This window comes from Oryctolagus cuniculus, chromosome 15 (genome assembly GCF_051225735.1).
Source record: "Oryctolagus cuniculus isolate XC-2025 breed Fujian yellow rabbit chromosome 15, ASM5122573v1, whole genome shotgun sequence".
NCBI classification, from domain to species: domain Eukaryota; kingdom Metazoa; phylum Chordata; class Mammalia; order Lagomorpha; family Leporidae; genus Oryctolagus; species Oryctolagus cuniculus.
In genome coordinates this window covers 25,478,531-25,500,287 of record NC_142881.1, presented here as the reverse complement: position 1 = coordinate 25,500,287, position 21,757 = coordinate 25,478,531, and the positions used below count along the sequence as shown (strand labels likewise).

General features: G+C 41.8%; 1 protein-coding gene across 1 annotated transcript in view; it reads left to right on the top strand.

Annotated features, from left to right (window-relative positions):
* Positions 1-21,757, top strand: part of CFAP58 (cilia and flagella associated protein 58) — a 107,879-nt gene that overhangs the window by 37,871 nt on the left and 48,251 nt on the right. Inside the window, exons 10-15 of the mRNA XM_008270490.5 lie at positions 5,016-5,177; positions 5,847-5,993; positions 13,514-13,654; positions 14,413-14,636; positions 17,717-17,828; positions 19,931-20,035. Coding sequence (XP_008268712.3) covers positions 5,016-5,177; positions 5,847-5,993; positions 13,514-13,654; positions 14,413-14,636; positions 17,717-17,828; positions 19,931-20,035 — 891 coding nt within the window. The remainder of the gene's footprint in view (positions 1-5,015; positions 5,178-5,846; positions 5,994-13,513; positions 13,655-14,412; positions 14,637-17,716; positions 17,829-19,930; positions 20,036-21,757) is intronic.

Genomic DNA, 21,757 nt, shown 5'->3' with positions numbered 1-21,757 from the left:
ACCTATCATAACAACCTGTTAATATTTATTAAGTGCTTAAATTGCTATATGCTAGATACTTTCCTGGTGGCACAAATGTATATTTTCTCACTTAAATCCTCAGAATAGCCCTCTGAGGTAGGTGCTGTTATATCCCCCATTTTATGCTATCACATAATGTGGCATAAAAGAAGATAGAAACATGGAGATGCCTCTCTAAATTCAAACTAGAAGATAAAATAAGACAGCAAGAAAAACAGGGGAGACAAAATTTCACATGCCAGGGCATACAGATGTTTATTTTCAGAGAGTGAGTTTTTCACTTTCATTAGGGAGGTGAAGGCACCATCAGCACTTAGACTGGTGACATGAAGTCAGAAAAACTTACCGGAGAAGTTTATTGTACTGATATTTCATCGAATCTAAGTTAAAGGCTTCCAAATACAATGACCTACTTTCTTATCCTGCCTCGGTCTATATGGTATTTTGGCTATGCTGCAGTTTTCCAGCATGCGTTATTGATTTTTTATCTCATTCTTATTTCTATTGGCAGGTTGTTTTAACACAAAAAGAAAAGGTAGGAGTAGCTTATAAACCGGGATTGTACCCCCATCCTGCACCGTAAGCATTTCCTGGGCTTCTCTGAAGCAGGCCCACAAATGCTAGGTGCTCCAATTCACTGGCTGTGATAAAACGTTCTATATTTGGATGTGATTTTTCTCATGAGTTGGTTTGAGGTACCTGAGGGTGTAATCAATCAATTAGGCTGCAGCCCCATGGCTGGCATCTTAAGTCCTGTGATGTAGCACCTTTAGTAGGGGAAGCTTGCTCATGAGATGTTTGGCTGCCGCCTAAGCTGACTCCTCCACATTTTGTGAATTTGAGCTTCTACATGACATTTGTTTGAATGATTCCCATCAAGATAAAAACTGAGTCCCAACCCTTAGAAATAAATTGTTTTGTAAATTGACAGCTCTCTGCTGTGGCCCAGGAAGGCAGTGGAGGATGGCCCAAGTGCTTGGGCCCTGTACCCGCATGGGAGACCAGGAGGAAACACCTGGCTCCTGGCTTTGGAGTGAACCAACAGAAGGAAGACCTTTCTCTCTGTCTCTCTCTCTCACTGTCTAACTCTGCCTGTCAAAAAAAAAAAAAAAAGTGATTTCCTTTTCTCTGATGTGCTGCTTGATAGTCTGAAGGCTGGTGACATGGTTCAAAGTATTTTCAGTCTGTTCCTTTCATTGACCCCCATGGAGGATGATGCCTTGTCAATAGAAAGGGACCTCGTTTATGTTTCATATTCATTCCTAATTTATACATTTTAATTACCAGTGTTGATGTCTTAAAAGGCCACTTGCTATTCATTTTTAATAATTTTGAGGATGTGGATCAAAGAAATGATGGTAGAAGGAATGGGATTTCTTTTCATTTTAGATTCATCCACATGCCTCTCCCCCAACTTCGTTGTCTTCAACTCTCTCTAATCTTGTCCCTTCCAGGCCCCAAACAACCATCCAAGCTGTTCACCACTGAGTCTGTACGACTTCTTCTCACCTTGGCCCATTTTGTTTATACACCAAATGGATGACAGAAATTGAAATTACTAATAATACTAAATCAACAGTAAAATCCTATGAAATACTTTGTATAACTCTAATTGCATAAATTAAAAAAATGTGTTCAAGAAGATATTTCTCTTGGACATGTTTGCATCAAGATTTGACTCAAGGTGGGAGCCACTAAAAAAATTGAAAGAGAATTAGCTCTACCACTCACTGAGGGCTTCATGACTTCAGAACAAGTGCTATTTGTGCATTTTGTAGTATTTAGGGAAATAACTGATTTGACTCCTACCTTCCACAATGATAACATATAAAGATTCCATGCCCAGGAGAGATCCTGGGGTCCTTGGTTGGGATGCTGAGGACTAGGAAGAAAGAGCCAGTTCCCACAAATGATGTAAGTCTCCTCTAAACATGAACTGTTTAGATAAGCTGTGCAGGTTCATCTTCAGAAGGTATCCATTAACCTTCTCATCTTTGATTCTACCTTAACATCCAGGGCACATCTCAGTTACTGGTGGTATCTGCTATTCTGTGCTGGAGTCACTCACCGGAGATGAGCTTGAGTGTAGGGAATGGCTTCTTTGTATCACTTGTACTTGTACAGTGCTTGCCTAGCCACAGCCACATGTTCATTGAGGGGATGAATAAGTGGGTAAGTGAATGAATGAGTGATCAGAAAGGCACTATTACTTTCACATTATGCAACTGGCAGAAATCTTGATATTAAAATAGAACTGAAAAGATAGCTGTAGGCCTATATCACTTAGCAATAGTTATACAGAATCCTAAATGAAATTCAACAGTACATTAAAAGAATCATCCAGTATGACCAAAGAGAGTTTATTCTGAAGCTTCAAGGATGGTTTTCTATTAAGAAAACTATTGCTGGTGGTGTGGAAATATAAAGTGTTACAGCTATTTTGGAAAGCAGTCTAGCAATATCTATTAAAGTTAAATATCTATCTATCTATCTATCTATCTATCTATCCATCTATCCATCTATCCATCCACATATCTTTTGAGCCAGCTATTCTTCTCCTGGGAATCCATCACACAGAAGTAAAAGCACAAGCACACGAGAACTCATGTACAGAAATGTTTATTGCAGCCTGGTTCAGAGTAGTAAAAAAGTGGAAAAAAAAGTTAATGCCCATCAGAGGGGAAGAGTTGAATAGATGATAGTGCACCCACACTGTAGGATATTACACAGCCTTTAAAGAGAACGAATTACAGCTATTTCAAATGATTTCCACAAGGTGTTATTGAGTGATAAAAAGCAAAGTGCATAAAAGTGTATATAATAAGACTCCATTTGGCTAAAAAGAAAACTCAAAAAGCAAAACAAAAAACAAAGGGAAACAAATCCCTGTATCTAATATTTCCTAGTTGAACAATTTTGTGAATCTCTTCTTTTGAACTCAGTTTCCTTCTTTGTAAGATTGGGATAATAGCAATACATATCCTGTAAGATTTTTGTGAAGATTGAATGAACTAATGCATATAAAATACCAGTACATAGAAAGAACTTGATGAATATGAGCTATGATTATTATGTTTATAGACTTGAATAGAGTGTGCAGAATTCAAAGAGAAAACTTGCAAGGCACATGCTGGTTGTGTTAGGTGTAGATGAGGAATAGATGTAGGATGAAGGGAGAAGGAAGATCTAAGTAACTAAGGAAAAGAAAATAAATGCACATTTCACATTTATATATGGGACCATGTATAAGGAAATGAAAATGTTTTTAAAAGAAAAAAATTTATTTCACGTCTATAACATCAGTTGATCCAGTAAGGAAAAAAAAAATACAAAATAATATAATTGAAAGGCATTCACCAAAATTTAATCCTGCCTCGTAAATATCTGTAAGAAAACTTTGATAAGTACTTGTTTAGAGATCTAGAAGACAAACATGTTAAACAACAGCCATCATTAACTCTGATGGGGAAGCACTGGGATGGGGCTTCTGAGTGTATTTTGTGTAATATTAGTTCTGCAAGTGAAGCCAGAGGTTCTCGTTCTGCAATAACTTAGAACACTTTACTCAAAGGAGCCTGCACTCTAATGAGAAAGAATAGCATCTTCATGGTAAATATCTAAGAGGCACTTTGCAACCTCTAGGTGCGAGATAAAATGGCCCTTCCCAGAGGACCCTTCCTCGCGGGGTTCCTTCAAGGATGTTCCCTTCCTTCAGTTCTTTGTCACTTTGTTCAGTGTCACTCTTCCAATTATAACCACCAATTAAGAGAACGCCATTAAAAGGCTGTGAAACTTTCTTAAGAATTTTCTCTGTATGTGTGTGTTCTTGCTGTTACTGACATGGTGCTGTTAGTGATTCAAGCGGTTTTCCTCACGAACATTTCTGTTCATTTTAAAGAAGCTTGTCCTGGCTGGCGCCGCGGCTCACTAGGCTAATCCTCCGCCTAGCGGCGCCGGCACACCGGGTTCTAGTCCCGGTCGGGGCGCCGGATTCTGTCCCGATTGCCCCTCTTCCAGGCCAGCTCTCCGCTGTGGCCAGGGAGTGCAGTGGAGGATGGCCCAGGTGCTTGGGCCCTGCACCCCATGGGAGACCAGGAGAAGCACCTGGCTCCTGGCTTCGGATCAGCGTGATGCACCAGCCGCGGCGGCCATTGGAGGGTGAACCAATGGCAAAGGAAGACCTTTCTATCTCTCTCTCACTGTCCACTCTGCCTGTCAAAAAAAAAAAAAAAAAAAAAAAAAAAAAGCTTGTCCTTAAAAATAAAAACAAAAACAATTACTGTCTGGCGACCCCACAGCTGAGAGTTTCAAGAACATAATTTCTAGCACAGAGATTGCTCGCTGAGAGCTATTGGCTCACAGAGGAGTTTCAGGCCTCTCTTTTTCATACTTGCAAAAAGGAGGCAGTCATCCTGGCATCCTTGCTTTCCTGGAAGTGCTTTGTGCACAGTGGAACGCATTTTTATGAGGTCCTTTGAGTTCCCCTGATGGAGTGAGTCTGACATTGGCAAGACAGCGTTATGATTGCTATCAATGTTCAAAGGCCACTCTTCTTTCACGGGTAACCTTATAAAGCAGCCAGTGTGGCCACATAGCTAAGTTATCTTTTATCTTTCTCTGTGCTTTGTATTAAGTTCTGTTTTAAGCCTGTGGCTTTTTTTCTTTCTTTTTTTGGTAGGTGAGGTGGTCAGGAGAGGTTTATGAGATTGAAAGAATTTCTTCTCCCGGCCCCCCCCCCCCCACTTTTATGATCACAAAATAATTGCATTAAGTCTTTATACTTGAGCAGAACTCCGCGTAGATAAAGCATATATTTGCCCCTAATCAGCTGCACTGAATTTCCATGTTGCACTGCAGTGATTATAGCCACAGTCAGATTTTCTGATTGCTGGCATCTCTACCAGCGTCCCTTAGGTAGAAGACTGCACTTGTCCCAAACCCATAAACACAGGCTGGCTATTTAATTATGCTCATATCCTTGCTTTCTTCTCCAGGTCCTCATGAACATGGAAGACATTAAAATCCGTGAAATGCAGATATTTGACTACAGGAAAAAAATAGCTGAATCAGAGAGCAAATTAAAACAGCAACAGAAACTGTACGAAGCTGTGAGGTCAGACAGGAACCTGTATAGCAAAAGTCTGGTTGAAGCTCAGGTAAAGAATATTTTTATGTCTTTAAATTTTGACTCCTCTAGGCCCTGGGTTTCAAGCAGTTTCATGTATCTTAGCCCCCATTTCACTTATCTTAGTGGCAGAATCTAGACCAAAAAAGAAATTTCCTGGAATTTACCTGAAAAAGATGATCAATTTATGCAGAACTACTAGGTTGTTTGAAATGGAAATGACAAAACTTAATAGGATTTGGAGATCATCTCCTCCTTTTAATTATTATGTAGCATTGCCATTCTTCTTTGTCTGATTTTTAAAACTGCTAATGGCTGCCATGACTCAGAGGGCAGCAACAGACTCATTTAATTGCAAATGTTTGCTGTGAAATATTTTATAGTGTTTGTTGTGCTTCTGATTCTTTTCTTAAGATGAGGAATACAAAGTGTGTGTGCATGCAGGTGTGTGTGTGTGTGTGTGTGTGTGTGTTATGTACACTTTATATATATCTCATGAGAATGTCTGTTGAGAGTTATGCTATCAAGTGATTTGAGTTTGATGAGCAAGCAGACCAAGAACTGTCCAGTCACAACTGGTCAAGAGACCGCTGCTTTGAGAGAGCTTCCCTTAAACGTGCCTACACCTGGATTGGACCTCCACAGGGATGCTGATGTCGGTTCAATTCACTTGCATACATTTCTCCTTTCATCTTGTTAGGGTGAAATCACAGAAATGAAGAAGAAGTTAAAGATTATGACCCATCAGGTAGATCAGCTGAAGGAAGAAATCTCTGCCAAAGACTCAGCCCTTGAGAAACTGAATCTGGAACAGCAGCGAATAGAAAAAGAGAAGGAAACCTTGAAGGTACAGACCTTACTGCAGAGCAGGGGGCCAGGAGTCCACTGACCTTTCCCTGAAGGCAGCAAGGGGCAGGGAGCAGAGTGCAGGCTGCCTGTGTCCCAGCTGCCAGTTACCCAAACCCAGCCATGCAAGGCACAGGGAGGGTGAGCTCTACGGTCTTCAGGTCGGGGTTCCTTACAGAAAATGCTTCCAGGGAAAACAGGGAGGCAGGTAGTGGAGATGCATAAACCCCTAGTTCATGTCAGTGGAAGATAACCTAGGAGGTCTTCTTTGCCAACGAAGTCCTTGAACTTGCAGGCTCACTACCATCCTTTGCATTTATAGCCCCAATTCAGCCCACATTCACCCGCCCAGGCTCTTCTCTGGGCCTTCTAAAAGTAATGCTTTGTCTCCCTGCTCCTGATAATTTTTTGCTTGCTGTGCATGAGACTTTCCTGTCTGCAATGTCGTTAACTCCTCGTTGTCAGAGTTTTGCTCTCCCTTGGTTCATTCCCAACAGGTTCATATTTCCCTAGATCTTAGTGGGCTGAAGAATTTTGCTCCTCTAGAAATCACCTTTGTTTGCATGTCTTACCAAGCCGTATCCTTTTAAACCTACTAATTTAGAGCATTCTGTGTCTACTAACATAACATACTCTTCCCAAGAATACATGCCAAATAAATATATACCACTTCAAATCCTCTAACCAAATATGTTTTACTATACTCTTCACTAAGCCTCTTGTGTTTCATTTTCCTGTCCAATCCAATAAATTTCCCTACTAATCCATTTGACCAAAGAATTAAAAAAGGGACTCTTAAGAGAATGATGCCACTTTTACTTTGAAAATGTATATGCAGACTACCCATAGATGCTGTGAGTCATTTATGGGAACTGTTAACAAATGGGAGACTAGGTACCGTGGCATCTGTACATCTTAGCTTTTAAAGACAGTTCTGATCTTGAAAACTGTGTCTAGCTTCGCATAGGTTTAATGGTGTATTTTCTTAATTCTAAGACTCTGTAGACTGAAACATGTACTCTCAATTTAATAATGGGGTTGTCAACTTAATGATAGGTTTTCAGGGAAATAGAACTACTACATTCAATTAACTTAAGGCATATTTGGCTTGATAAAGATTATGCTATAACAAAAGTACCTTTACACAAGTGATATGGTAATTGATATATATATATATATATATATTTAAAGGTTCATTTATTTATTTGGAAGGCAGAGTTACAGAGAAACAGAGGCAGAGAGAGAGAGAGAGAAAGAGAGAGAGAGAGAGAGAGGTTTTCCATCCACTGGTTCACTTCCCAGATGGCCTCAATGGCTGGAGCTGAACCGATCTGAAGCCAGGAGCCAGGAGCTTCTTCCAGGTCGCCCAAGTGGGTGCAGGGGTGCAAGAACTTGGGCCATCTTCCACTGCTTTCCCAGGCCATAGCAGAGAGTTGGATCAGAAGTGTAGCAGCCGGAACATGAATCAGTGCCCATATGGGATGCTGGCACTGCAGGCAGCAGCTTCACCCACTATGCCACAGTGCCAGCCCGGTAATTGACATATTTACTTGAGATTTTCACCTCCCTTACTCCATTTATGATGGAAAAGAAAATTCTGCATTCAAGTTTACTTTTATATAGACACATCTATTTTTCTGAAGTTTAAAAATATCCTGATCTTTACCCTTCTTTCTCTGTTTGAAAGCAGTTTTTTTTTTAAAAGATTTATTTATTTGAAGGCAGAGTTACAGAGAGAGGGGGAGGACACAGAGAGAGAACTTTCATCTGCTGATTCAATCTTTTTTTTTTTTTTAAAGATTTATTTATTTTACTTGAAAGTCAGAGTGACACAGAGAAGAAGTGGCAGAGAGAGAGAGGTCTTCCATCCACTGGTTCACTCCCCAATTGGTGCAATGGCTGGAGCTGCGCCGATCTGTAGCCAGGAGCCAGGAGCTTCTTCCAGGTCTCCCACGCAGGTTCAGGGGCCCAAGCACTTGGGACATCTTCTGCTACTTTCCCAAGTGCATTTGCAGGATCAGAAGTGGAGCAGCTGGGACTTGAACTGGTGCCCATGTGGGAAGCAGGCACTGCAGGCGGCAGCTCTACCGTCTACGCCAAAGCGCTGGCTCTGAAAGCAGAGTTTTACAGAAGGCAGTTTATTCTACCCCAGAGCCTGTCACAGGATGGGGTTGATCTATCACTGAAGGAACCAGAAGCGTTTTATTGCAAACACGATTCACTGTGGGTCTCTCTCATGGACCATGTAGCATGAGTTCAGTGTAATCCATGTGTTGCATCATCTCTTTTCTCTGTGAGGGATGACGCTGATTCTCATCTAATTGCCCATGTAAGGCTCTAGTCAAAAGACTACTGTCCCATAATGGGGCCCAATGGGGACCCATTGCCTTCTACAAAATCCTGCCTTAGAATAAGCAGTGCCCTATACAAAATTATTCCCAATTCCTTAGAGTTTGACTTTAGTTAATATTGGTATCAATTACATTCTTCATCATCAAGCATCTACGTATGTAGTGCTGAAGAAGCATTATAATAAAGTGAAGAGAAATAGGATCCTATTATTTGCTCCTGGGCCAGCCATATTGGCATGGGGGATAATTAAAATGCTTCTGCTCTGGAGAGTCTGCTCTTATGGGGAATCCTAGGTCTGCGTGCCTTTGGATCAGAGAGGAGAGGAGGATCATTGCTTTGGACTTACTGTGGAACTAGGATGCTTTATCTCCCAGAGTTTCCCATTAAGGCAAGAATGAGGAAGAGAAAGGGTGCCTGGTTGATTTATTATTTGAGGTTATTCAAGGGTGACTTGAAATGGTACTCCAACTGGCTAATTTTGACCTATCATTAAACCTGTTTGACATTCTTAAGAAAAAATATGACAGCTCAAATGTTCAGGTTCAGCTTTGGCTTTTTTAGCCTAGGAATTTGAATCACATTCTGCACAGGTCTTTGCATTTCATGCATCTGAAGTTTGCAAACCAAAACCCTGGAGGAAAGGGTGAATTTGCTAGTAACTTTGCTCTACGAGACAGTTATCTTATTTTGTAAATTCTGCAAAGCTATATGGCTACTTAATCCCTTCTGGAGTGGCATGTCGTAGGCTGCTTGGGAGACCACAAGTTGCCTTTTGACAGGATAACCTAATTTACTGCTTCTCCAAGCTGATAAACAAACTATTGTCGTAGCAGGTTACCGCCATTCTAATTCAATCCCCTCAACACAAAAATCTTGCTCCTTCCATGTTTTCTTTTCTGTTTTCACTGCTTTCAGCCTCTGCTGACTCCTCAGGCGTCTAGACACTGTCAGTATATTATGCTTATGACAGAATGTCAATAGTTCTCTGTAGATGTTGCTGCCTCTGCCTACTCTGTCCCAATCTGGTTTCATTAGCATTGAAGGAGCCATCTCTTTTGGAGTGTCTGCCTTCCAGTCCTAACAAGTCCCCAATTCTGTCTCATCACTTCCCAATCACCCCACATCTTTCTGACAGCTCTTTGATTCTAGGTGAATAATTCAGCAGCAAATTCTCTGTGTCCAGAAGTCAGCACTACATTAGGGACTGGCTTCAGGACACCATATCCTTTTACTTAGCAGACTCTGTAGTACGGCGTGGATGGGAGCTGTCATCCATCAGAGGCACACCACATACCCCCCCCCCCCCCCGCAAAGCCTAATTATCAGGTGGTCCTATTTGTTTTGCTAGATATAAACAGATAATTTTGTGAAATTCAGTGACTCTTGGAATCAAGTATGAATGGGTGACTCCCACAAATATGACTCTTGAAACATGATTTACATCCATAGCTAAATTAGATGATATATAGTGCACAAACACTTATTGCAGTGACTGGGAGGCATGTCCTGCCAGTTCATTGCAAGTTCATCCCACCAGTAATACTTCCATAGGTGCAGAAATCTCAGGGCCCACTGAGGCTATGTTTGATGGGCCTTTGGGTGCACAGCAGTTGTTACGATCTTTCCCAGGGGAGACAGCTCAGATTTATAACTGTGAAATGCATCAGACCCAAGGTTTTTTGTAGATGTTAACATTTGCTGCTAACGTCTAATGCCACATCTTGTTTGCAGCCCATAAATTTATGACATAAGGAGATGACTCAGGATTTTGATATATTATGAAAAAAGTACCCAGCAATGCCAAACGCACGAATGGTTTTACATTTCAGACAGATACTTTTACACACCGTTGATTGCATTTTAATATAACAGGGGTTTCATTTTGTTCTGCTGATGGATTCCGATCAGCTCTTGGCACTGAGGAACAGGGCAGTGAATGTTGCAAAGCTGGGAAAATAAAAGTTTTATTAAGGAAAGCATGAGCTACACTGATATTTTATTGTTGTTGTCACTGTTACCTTGCATGACTATAGGAACAGAAAGGCTTGTTCTTTGCTCTCTTTCCTAGCAAACAATCCCTCCAAGTGGTAAATGCTAGACCAGATATTTTCCAAATAAGTATTTCCTTTTGCTTGTCCCTGGACCACAACATATTTCATAAATGATCAGATAAAATGTCCTAAGAGAAACCCTTGGTTTTATTGTTGCTGGTAGCATTTAATTTGTGACATTGCACATTTATTTCTAGGTGCACAGAATCTTCTACTGTTTGGGTAAGTCTGAGGTACAAAATTAATGACTGTTGGTCTTCATGGATTAGAGACAAACCTTGATTAGAGTTGGGTTGGTTCATAGAGTCTTACAAGTATGGGGCTTTCTATAATCCTGATGATCTTTCTGGATGGTAGGGTCCCAAAGGAAAAAATTATTACTCTTTCATCATTGATATGCAAGCTATTGACAAGTTGGAACCTTAATATGGTCTTGTCATCTCCCTTGTGATTCCAGGCAAGAATGAAAGCGGAGTTCCTCCTCTTCACTTGTTTCCTCTTGTGCCAGCCTGGGTGGTGATGGAAACTCTGAAACATGGTCTTCTTTCCTTTAATAAATGGCAACTGTTATTCCTCGTGGCATACTCTATACAGCACATGACACAGTCTTGTCTGGCTACTTGCCAGCCTTACCTCTTTTGCTACCTCACACTGATCCAGCCACACTGGATGCTTTGGTGTCTGGTGAACACACCAAGTAATTTATAGTTTGCATGCCTTTGTTCACAGGAGCCTGACTCTTGACTGCCCTTCCCCAACACGTGCTCCTCCATTTTGAAAATATACCTGTCAATTACCAGAGACCTGACTGGTTCTTCCCTTTAAACTGCAGGCAGAAATAGAAAGAAATCCCCTCCCCCCTCCTTTTTAAAATTTCTTCCCTTTTTTCTTTTGTAAAGATTTGTTTATTTATTTGAAAGGTAGAGTTAGAGAGAGAGAGATAGAGAGAGAAAGAGAGTAAGAGAAAGAGAGAGAGAGAGAGATCTTCGATCTGCTGGTTCACTCCCTAAATGGCCACAAAAAGCAGATCTGGGTCGATCTGAAACCAGGAGCCAGGAACTTATTCTGGGTCTCACATGGGTGCAGGAGCCCAAGTGCTTGGGCCATCTTCTACTGCTTTTCCAGACCATAGCAGAGAATCGGATCAGAAGTGGAGCAACTGGATCTTGAACCAATGCCCATATGGGATGCTGGTACTGCAGGTGGCAGCTTTACCCACTGTAACACAGCACCGGCCCTCCTGTATCTTTTTTCACAGATAGATTCCACTTTCATCTCATCATTAGCTAAAGTCATCATACCCAAGTGGATGGTGAATCCTCACAGTTTTACTCATCTTCTGTATTTCATTTGGAACTATTATATGGTGACAATAGAGGAAACACAGATCCTAGAATCAAAAGATCTGAGTTGGAATCTCAATTCTGTTACTACTAGCTCTGTGACTTTGGACAAATTATTTGCTTTTCTTTGTTTATGTAATTGTGTTTGTAAAATGGAGAGAAGAGTAGCTTTGCAGAAGGCCTAGTATCATTCCTGTTATATTGTACATAACAGCTACACCTGTGGAATAGAACTAAATGTGTAAGGGCTAGGGTTGTGACGTGGTGGGTGGGGCCACTGCCTGTGATGCTGGTGTCCCATAGGGGCACCTGTTCATGTCTCAGCTGCTCTGACCTAGTTCCCTGCTAATTTCCTGGGAAAAGCAGCAGAGGTGTTTGGGCCCCTGCCAGCCACATGGAAGACCTGGGTGAAACTGCTGGCTCCTGGCTATGCCTTGACCCAGTGCTGGCTGTTGGGATCATCTTGGGAGTGGACCAGTGGATGGAAGATTTTCTCTCCGTCTCTCTCCCTCTCTGGCTATCTTTCTCTCTCTCTCTGTAACTCTGGTTTTCAAAATAAATATATAAATCTAAAAAAATAAAAAGAAGTAAATGTGCATTTTGATGAAGGAAATTTCCCTTTTGAAACTTACCAGTCCATAGCACCTTCTCTCCATCCTTGCTGCAATTTCTATGAAACTAAGGGCCAAAATCAAGAGTGAGCTCTCTGAGAAGGCATTCCTGATGACCTCAGTCCAGTGATGACTTTTCCTTTGAGATTTTGTAACATCAATTTACTGTCTGCTTGATAACAAAGATACTGAAAAGTTCTTGCCTGGATTTACTAATCTTTGCATATCTTAACTTCCTGTCTGGACTGGACGTGTGTTAGGGGTAGAATCTATACAGCTGGTCCTAGACTTATGATTGTTCCACTTAAGATGTTTTTGATTTTATGATGGTACAAAAGTGATTGTATTTAGCAGACATCATGCTTCAGTGTTTACTAACTACATTGATGGTAAGCAACCATGCATTCGCATGTTTTTACGTTCAGTGTAGTATTGAATACATTACACAAACTGTTTAACACCATATTAGAAAATAGGCATTGTGTTATATGGTTTTCCTCATCTGTAGGCTAATGTAAGTATTTTGATTACATTTAAGGCAGGCTAGGTGAGGCTGTTTAGGTATATTAAATGCATTTTTGACTTATGACATGTTCAACTAGGAGTTTATTGGGATAGAACCTTGGTAAGTTGAGGGGGCATCTGAGTATATTTTTGTACTATGATATTTCTTCTTTTAGTTGTTATCTTTGATTAATTAAAAAAAATTTTAATCTCTGTAGTTAATGTACTGGTGGTGTTGGGACTATAATAGGAGCTGGTTCATACTGAGAATTCCCCTGTCCTGAACCCCACATCTTCCTTGGCACTATATTTTTTCCTGGTGTTTAGCTGGAAAGAGATAAAATTCTGCTAATTATCAATGTAGCCCCTGTTCCACACACACAGAAAAATGATAAAAATCCCTCAAGGGCACATTTCAGAATAAATGTGATCACTGTAATACACATTGCTCTTTCTTCATGGGCATCTCTCTCTCTCTCTCTCTCTCTCTCTCTGCATATGTGTTTAGCTTGTTTTGCTTGTAAGAGTGAGCAAACCGTGTTAAATGAAACATCAGTGAAACATGCAAGAAGCACGACTGTACATCTAAACCCGGGCCCTGTAGTCTTGGCTTGTGCTGCTATCGAATGAAATTTGTCTGTATCTTTCACTCTTTGTCAGGCCGAGCTGCAGAAGCTGAGACAACAAGCTCTGGAGACCAAACAATTCATTGAAAAGCAAGAAGCTGAAGAGAGAAAACTGTTGCGGATCATTGCTGAGGCTGATGGGGAGCGGTTGAGGCAGAAGAAGGAATTAGACCAGGTAGAACCTTCTCGTCAGACCTGCAGACACAAGCATTTGATTCCACTCTCTGTGAATCCGCATTCCTCTCTAAGCACTGCTGTTTAGCCCTATTGGAAAACAGTGGCAGAGGCCCATCTTGTGTTGATTAATTATGAAATAACTCACCTATTCAACTTGGATTTATTTCCTGTGTGTCCGTCACTTCTCCAGGCACTTGGGACACATTGGACAACAAAACAATGAAGTCTCTGTTTTCAGGGAGCTTGTATTCTATTATAATTTAATGTCTCACATATTACTGCAATTAATAATTACATAATTTGGGATATGGTAACTCAGATGTGTAATGTGTGGGTTAAAAACTTAAATTCTTCTAGAGACCTGGCACGGAGAAGTTGGCCAGTACCAGATAGTAAGAAGTAGTGGAAGTTGACACCGGATAGCTCACTATAAAATCATTCAAGTTTAAACATTTTAAAGAAATAACAGGCTAGGAAACAAGCAGGCAAACAAAGCAACACTCTCGTGGGCCCAGGATTATTGCACTATTGGACCATTATGATCAGCACGGATTGTTCTTTGTATGGTGGTTTCTTTCTCCAAGGAGACTGAAAGCGCTGATGGGAAGAACCCAGTTTTAATTGTCTACAGGTGATTCCTGGTCTCCAACCTGTGAGGGCCTTGGATAGTTCTCATCAACTGACTGAATGTTGCTTCCACAATGGAGAGGGATCCGTTTTGTTTCCTGGTGGCCATGTTCTTCTCTGCCTTTCTAGGTCATCAGCGAGAGAGACATCCTCGGGTCGCAACTTGTCCGGCGCAATGACGAGTTAGCTTTGCTCTATGAGAAGATCAAGATCCAACAGTCTGTCCTGAATAAAGGCGAGAGCCAGTATAACCAGAGGGTGGAGGACATGAGAATCCTCAAGCTTGAGATAAATAACCTGCGCCGGGAAAAGGGGATTCTTGCCGGCAGTGTGGCTAATGTTGACAAACTCAGGTAGGTAGGAGGGCCACAAGGCTGAGGGTGCAGTGATGTGTAGGAGCTCCTACAATTATTACAGGAATTCAGAGTCGGTGCCTTGTCCTGTGGTGATGAAGAATTACGATGTGGACAAAAGAGGGGGGGGTTGAGCAAAGCAAATGAAAGTAGAGTTTATTGAGATACAGAGACTCCTGCTTGCCAAGAGGGGTCTCCGAGGGAGGGGTCTGTCCAGGACTGGATATTGGGAGCTTATATAGGGACTGCATGTAAGTTGATCAATTCTTCTACATAGTTTCAGTGTGTCAGGGGTCTGCTTTGTTTTTTCTGTGTCTATGGTGTAGTGGTCATAGTCCCTGACCAGTTAACATATGTTACCATGTCGACCACTTGGGAGATGTGACAGTTAAAAAATATTGTTGACCTGACCAACAGGCAGGTTACGCCTACCTGATCAGTTGCTAAGCATTTGAGACATGTTACTCTGTGGTGTATTCTGGTATGGTGCCAGAGCCTAGTTTCTCATATGGTTAATTGTTACCTATGGGTCTGGGACCCATTGTGTTCCCTAACTATCAATTTTTCATTTTTCTTGGGGTAAAATCTTTTGTCTAATCAGTTGATGTCAAGTTTCATACAAACACCTGGTTCCTTATTCCCACCTAGGCCTTTCCTAACTTCCTATTAACCCTTTTAACTCCACAAAATGACCTAATTTTCATGCCTGCCAGTCATTGAAGGTCTTTATCACCTTGTCCAAAATGATTTACATGGTGAAATTAATTAGCAAATAATGAGAGTAACTTTTCCATAAAATCTATTGTTCCTAGCTATGCCACAAAAATGAACTAGTGTCCTTGCTGGGAACTAGAGGCAAATGCAAAAACATTAAAAAAAAAAAAAAACACTTTATTCTGGATTTTAAAAAAGAAACGTCAAGTGAAATCACAAACATAAACTATTTCTTTCTGTAGAAAAAAATTTTCCTCCAATGAGCTCTTTCAAATTTGTTTAATAAGGCAGTGTGAATGAGAAGGAGCATCAATATCCAAATTTAATACTGGTAACATTCACACACCATTTTCTTGGAATTATGCACAGGATGAAAAGAGGTGGAAAATTTAATTCTATCACAATTTGAAAATCTATTTCCTTAGAAGGCAGCCAGATTTTATACTATACTCTTGATTTATCTTCTGCAGCTTTCACTTTACCTTAGTATGCCTTCTTCTTTCTTTAAATCTTGCATTACCCGAGATCTACTTCCCCAGTGGGAAAACATCACCATGTTTTATATAGGCAATTGCAGGAAACCAAAGAGGAGTTCTGATATTTTCTCAGCAGTTATCTGTATTCCCCATAGATTTGAAGATGAACAGTGTCCTTGACCACCTTGGGATAAGGGAACACTTTGGATCAATTAATTGGATTAGAAGACAGTTTGATGCCTAGATGCAGTGAATATATTCAGTGATATCGAGGTTCCCACTGTCAAGGATGGATCAATACTTCTTTTATTTGTTAAGAGTTGTATTTGGTTATATTTCAGATGTTGAAAGTGGTACCAATTAATTGCAAAAAATGTGGGAAATGCAGAAAAAATATAAGGAAGGGACTGGAAAATCACTCATAAACTGCACTAAGCAGAGACACCACCACTGACATTTGGGAGACAAATGGATTCATTCTAAGTAGCTACTGGATGATCTCCAAGACTGTCACTGAACCTGTCAGCCATGAGGTCCCCCCACTCCCCACCCCCAGACACCGAAGAGCAAGTTTTACCCGTTTCGAGTCAATATTGTTAGCTGGTTGGTAACAGATTTCATTCTTCTTTTCAATGGGCGAGAGAACTTGACAAAGACTGGAGGTAAGCAAGTATGAGTTCCAGTCTCAGTCTTGTGGCCTACCAGCTGTGTGGCCTTGGGCAAATCACTGAACTTCTCTGAGCTTTGGACTTGTGGTTACAATTAAACATGAGAACGTAGTGTGCCTAGTGCAGGGTCTAGTGCAAAGTTAGCCGTCAAAATAGGGTAGCTAACCCTTCTGCCCTCTTCCTCTGATGACACTAGAGAATCAAAGTGCTGAAAATATGCTTTTAATTCTAAGCAGCTTGTTCTGAGCTCCCTGTTGAGTGAACATCATGCAGTTAATTCTAATGGTTTGTCTTACTAATGAGGGGAAGTGGTATTATTGGTTTAAATGAAGCAATTAAGCAAAAAGAGATAGCTTAGTCTTAGTAATCTGCACACCCACAGCAGACGAGAACAGATAATAATATCCTCACTGCCCGCGTCAACGCCAAGTACGTGCCTCTTCTCCCCCTCCCAACAACGTTTTCTCTCAATAGGGTGGCAGCCAGCCCCCAGGATGCTGAAGATGGTTGTAGCACGTTACCCACTAAGTAGAGATTCCTGGAGACTTTAGACGTATGTTCCTGCCAGAGCTGGTTCTCCGCGACTTTTCCAGCCATCTGTGTAGCTGTGTGGCACAGCAGATGAAGGATGATCGCAGCTCCCAGCTCAGTGTTTCTCAGTCCTGGCTGCGTTCTAGGAGTCCCAGCAGGGCCTGGAAGCCTTTGGAACCCTGGCCCCAAGCTTGAATCCCACTAGGATGGGGTCCAGGCTCGGGGATGTTTTCAAAGTCCCCCAGGTGATTTTTCTGCATTTGTGAGGGTGGAGGGACTCAACCCCATTGACATCAGAATCACAAGAGCTCTGGTAGCTTGCAGTCAGGCGCCATGTGTGTGGCACAGGCACTGTGCACTTACTCCTATCACAGGGACCCTGAGAAACATGGAAGAGTCTATTGAAACTTTCAGAATTCCCCTTCCCTCCCCCTTCTTTTCATATGCTTCAGGAATTAGGACTCTGAAACCCTGGCCCTTCTTTGTGGTGACAGATAAGGCCATTCCTGAATTCTGCAAGAATTGGTGTCACCAATGTCTTACCCAGATTTAGGAGGCCAGTCTCCGTGCTCACCAAAGCCTCCTTAATTCTAGCTTCTTATATAGGACCTCATGGAAATATAACCATTTAAAAATATGACACTCAAATGGGCCGAGAATTTCTTTGCCAAAGAAAGTTTGTCTTGTTTAGGCGGGAGCTTTTTCACATGCAAAGAGAATTCCTGAAGGAGAGGACACGGTGCCGGGCCCTGGAGGAGGAGCTGCAGAACCCCATGAACGTGCACAGATGGAGGAAGCTTGAGGTACCCTCTGGCAGAGCATGCCTCAGTCCCCAGTTCTCTCCCTCTACCCTGAGCGGGCACCTGACTGCGAGGCACAATACGAGTTATGGGCTGATGTAATGCATTTGGGTTTTGTTTTAAAAATTCTGGGCAAACTCCTTTTTACCTAAAGAAGACCCAGTAGAAGCTATAAACTAGTATCACCAATTGACTTTTTTTTGGGGGTTTAGGCAATTTTTGATCAACCCATTATTCTGTGGCTGCCTGTTAAGCTTAGGTTGGTAATTGCCTTTAGCAATATTGGCTGGCAGCATCTTCATCATCCTTCCTTGCTTTCTTTTTAAATTATTTAAAAAAAGAGGTTTATTTTTGCTCACAGTTGTAGTCCAGGGTTGAGGGCCACGTTGGGTAATGACTTTCTTGCTGGCAAAGTCCCAGAGAGGCACAGGAGATACACAGCAGAGACCAGTTAGTGCCTTCCCCGTCTGTCAGCAGTAGCCCTCTTTTTGAAGGATGGGCATTGTGTTAGCCAATCCCTTTCACTTATGATCTGGGGACCCAGCCAAAGTCTCACGGGTAGAGGGTGGGGCAGCAACTTCACATTCGATGACTTCCTGATAGACATCACCACCAGCACTGTATATAGCTGTTAAAGGTACGCTCTGGTTATTCAAGGAGGAAAAGGGCCATCAGCTTCAGCTGTACTCAGCATCATGGCTGCCAAAGTTAGGATGACGGGAGATGGAAGGGGCAGGGCAAGGTGGAAAGTCAGCCAAGTAGGCTTTTGGTTTTCATTTTTATTGTTTCCCCTTGATGAAGAAAACACTAAGGATAATGTGTTATAAATTGTTATGTAAACACGAGACCGGAATTTTAACAACATCAAGGCCGGCCAAGTGGATGTATGCCAAATGTAGTCCTGATGTATGGATATCACTTGGCCTTGCTTGGTGTTTCTTAAGCAAAGTTAGAGTCAATGAAATCTCCTTGCTTTTTTCTCTTGGACTCTTGTTTATTCCTCTTCAAATGCCAGGAGTGGCATGGTTTACTAACTCAACAGTAACATGGTTGTTTCCAGGGAAGTGGAACTGAAGATTTTAAATCCAGTTACCGTCACATTAGCTTATGCTGTGTGTTTCCAAGCAGATCTTTAAAGTTTCCAATTCCATGTCAATTTCTATCAAAAAATATTAGAAAATGGAGACTGGGAGGCAGTTGAAAATATTTAGCTGCTAGATTCACTCAGAATGTCAGTAATGCTGAAAGTGAAGCCTTGGCTTGAAGTCTAGAGGTCAATCATCAGTTTCTAACTGCAGCTCTTGTTTGAATTGTACACAGATAGCTACTGAAGGGGCATCATACTTTATGGGTTGATAACTCCATCTGGGGCTGAGCTCCATGGCCATGTTCTCCTGCCAATTAGCAGCAGAAGTCCATGTCCATGTCTTGGACGCTTTCCCCCTATAAACTCTAATGAATCTTGTTGACAATTGCCAAAAGGAGAATCCTAAGGCTGAATGACTAGGAGAAGCCTTTATTATGCCTATGAAATAGGAGATGATGGGGAAAGCCTTAGAGCATAATAGTTAAGAACCACAGTCTTTGCAGACAGGAATATCTGGGCCCCCATGCAGTTCTGACTCTTTCTAGTCAGGGCAAATGATTTCTCTGAGCCTCAATTTTCTTATCTGTAAAAGGGGATGACTGATACTATCTCATAGGGCTGTTGTGTGAACAAAATGGGTTCCTGTATGAAAAGCACTCACTGTAGTGTCTGCATGGTGGTGAAGAATACTTTATCACACATAGTAGCTATCTTTATTTTGTATTACTGTTATACTCACTGGTAGAAAAACACACACTAACTTTTGATTTATAGGCTAACTAAAAAGATATTAGGAAAACTAGAATCTACATTTATTTATTTATTTATTTAGGGGTAGCAGGTATTTATGACTATCTCATTTTATCTTCTGTTATGATTCTGTTTTTGTTCTGGTTCTCTGTACTGGGTCTGTAGATTTGCAACACATTTTAATAAAACAGTAATGATTGAATGTAGGGACCTTGATGCTTTGAGACTGATGGTATCTCCACTGCTTGTTGTCATTCTCCTCGGACAGGCCAGTGACCCCAGTACCTTTGAGCTGATACAGAAAATTCACACCCTGCAGAAGCATCTCATCAGCAAGACTGAAGAGGTGGTTGAAAAAGAGCTGCTCCTTCAGGTAGCATTTTCATTTTCTGTCCTCATTGAACACGCATGTTTTCTTAGCACCATGGGCTCCAGGACGATGCTATTAGAATGAGTTATTTGGCAGCATTGCAGGCCCCACATTTAGCTGTAGATGGCAACAGTGACTCATACATAGAGAACAAACACAGCCTGATTAATTGGTCTTTTGTGGTAGGATCACTGATATTTCAAGAATTCTGGAAAATGAAGTTCAAAGCTAGACTTACTGCGCCTGAGTAATGTGAGCATTTTTTTCCCTCATTTCTCTACAATTTTGTTGGATTCTTTTAAATACTTTTCTTTGTATCTTCATATAATATAAAGATGCTGTGATCTTGATGAAAATGAGCTCCCACACAGAGCACAAATGATCTGTCCACATGAAGATTTTGTGTGAATGAAATGGAGAGATTTATTTCCAAAGATTTTATGCAGCAAATTATTCTGGGGGCAGTTAGGCCTCTATCTTTGCAAGTACCTGTCCTCCTCCTCCATCATCATCGTTGTCATTGTCATCATCATCATTGTCACTACTGCTTGCCCAGATACTGTGCTGCTATCTTTACCTTGTGGCATTTCCTCTTCAGTTCAGGGTGGGAGTATGGTCTTCCCTGCCTCATAGAGGAGAGAGCTGGAGCCCGAGATTTTAGGGTAGATAAGACTGTCAGCTCTGGTTTCACATGGTCTGGCTTGGAATCCATCTCTGCTGATTGATAGCTGTGCGAGTTTAAGTTCTCTGCTCCTAGGTTCTTAATCTGTATTCTGAGACAACAACAGAATCTGTAAAAAGAGATGTGAGGGTTGGAAGAGCTTAGCATGATGTTGGGTATGTAGTCACTGTCTAATAAATACTAGAAAATTTTCATGTTATTTGTGTTATTTCTGGTTCCAAAGCCCGCTACCCTAACTGCTGGGTTAGCAGTAGCAGAAAGAAATGAGCAAGGGGCATTTTCCCCTTCTGTTTTACCTTCCACTGTATTTAATTTTTGAAAGAATTATTTATTTATTTGACAGGCAGAGTTACAGAGAGGCATAGGCAGAAAGAGAGAGAGAGAGAGAGAGAGAGAGAGAGAGAGGTTTTCTATCTGGTGATTCACTCCCCAGATGGCTGCAACAGCTGGAGCTGTGCTGATCTGAAGCTGGGAGCCAGGATCTTCTTCCGGGTCTCCTACGTGGGTGCAGAGGCCCAAGGACTTGGGCCATTTTCCACTGTTCTCCCAGGCCATAGCGGAGAGCTGGGTTGGAAGTGGAGCAGCCGGGACTCTAACTGGTGCCCATATGGGATGCCAGCATTGCAGGCAGTGGCTTTACCTGCTACACCACAGCACCAGCCCCTTACCTTCCACTTTAAAGATGTCTTTTCCCTACAGTTGGGAGTGCAGTAAAAAGCTGTCCTGAGCATCACTACCCTGAGCGGCCAGCAGGGGCTTTCCTTGTCTCTTGTAGATGAACATGATAGTTGAGAAGCAGACTTTGGAGTCAGAAAGATCTGGTCTTGAGTCGCCTCCAACTCTTTTTTTTTTTTTTTTTTTTTTTGACAGGCAGAGTGGACAGTGAGAGAGAGAGACAGAGAGAAAGGTCTTCCTTTGCCATTGGTTCACCCTCCAATGGCCGCCATGGCTGGTGCGCTGCAGCCAGCACATTGCGCTGATCTGAAGCCAGGACCAGGTGCTTCTCCTGGTCTCCCATGGGGTCCAGGGCCCAAGCACTTGGG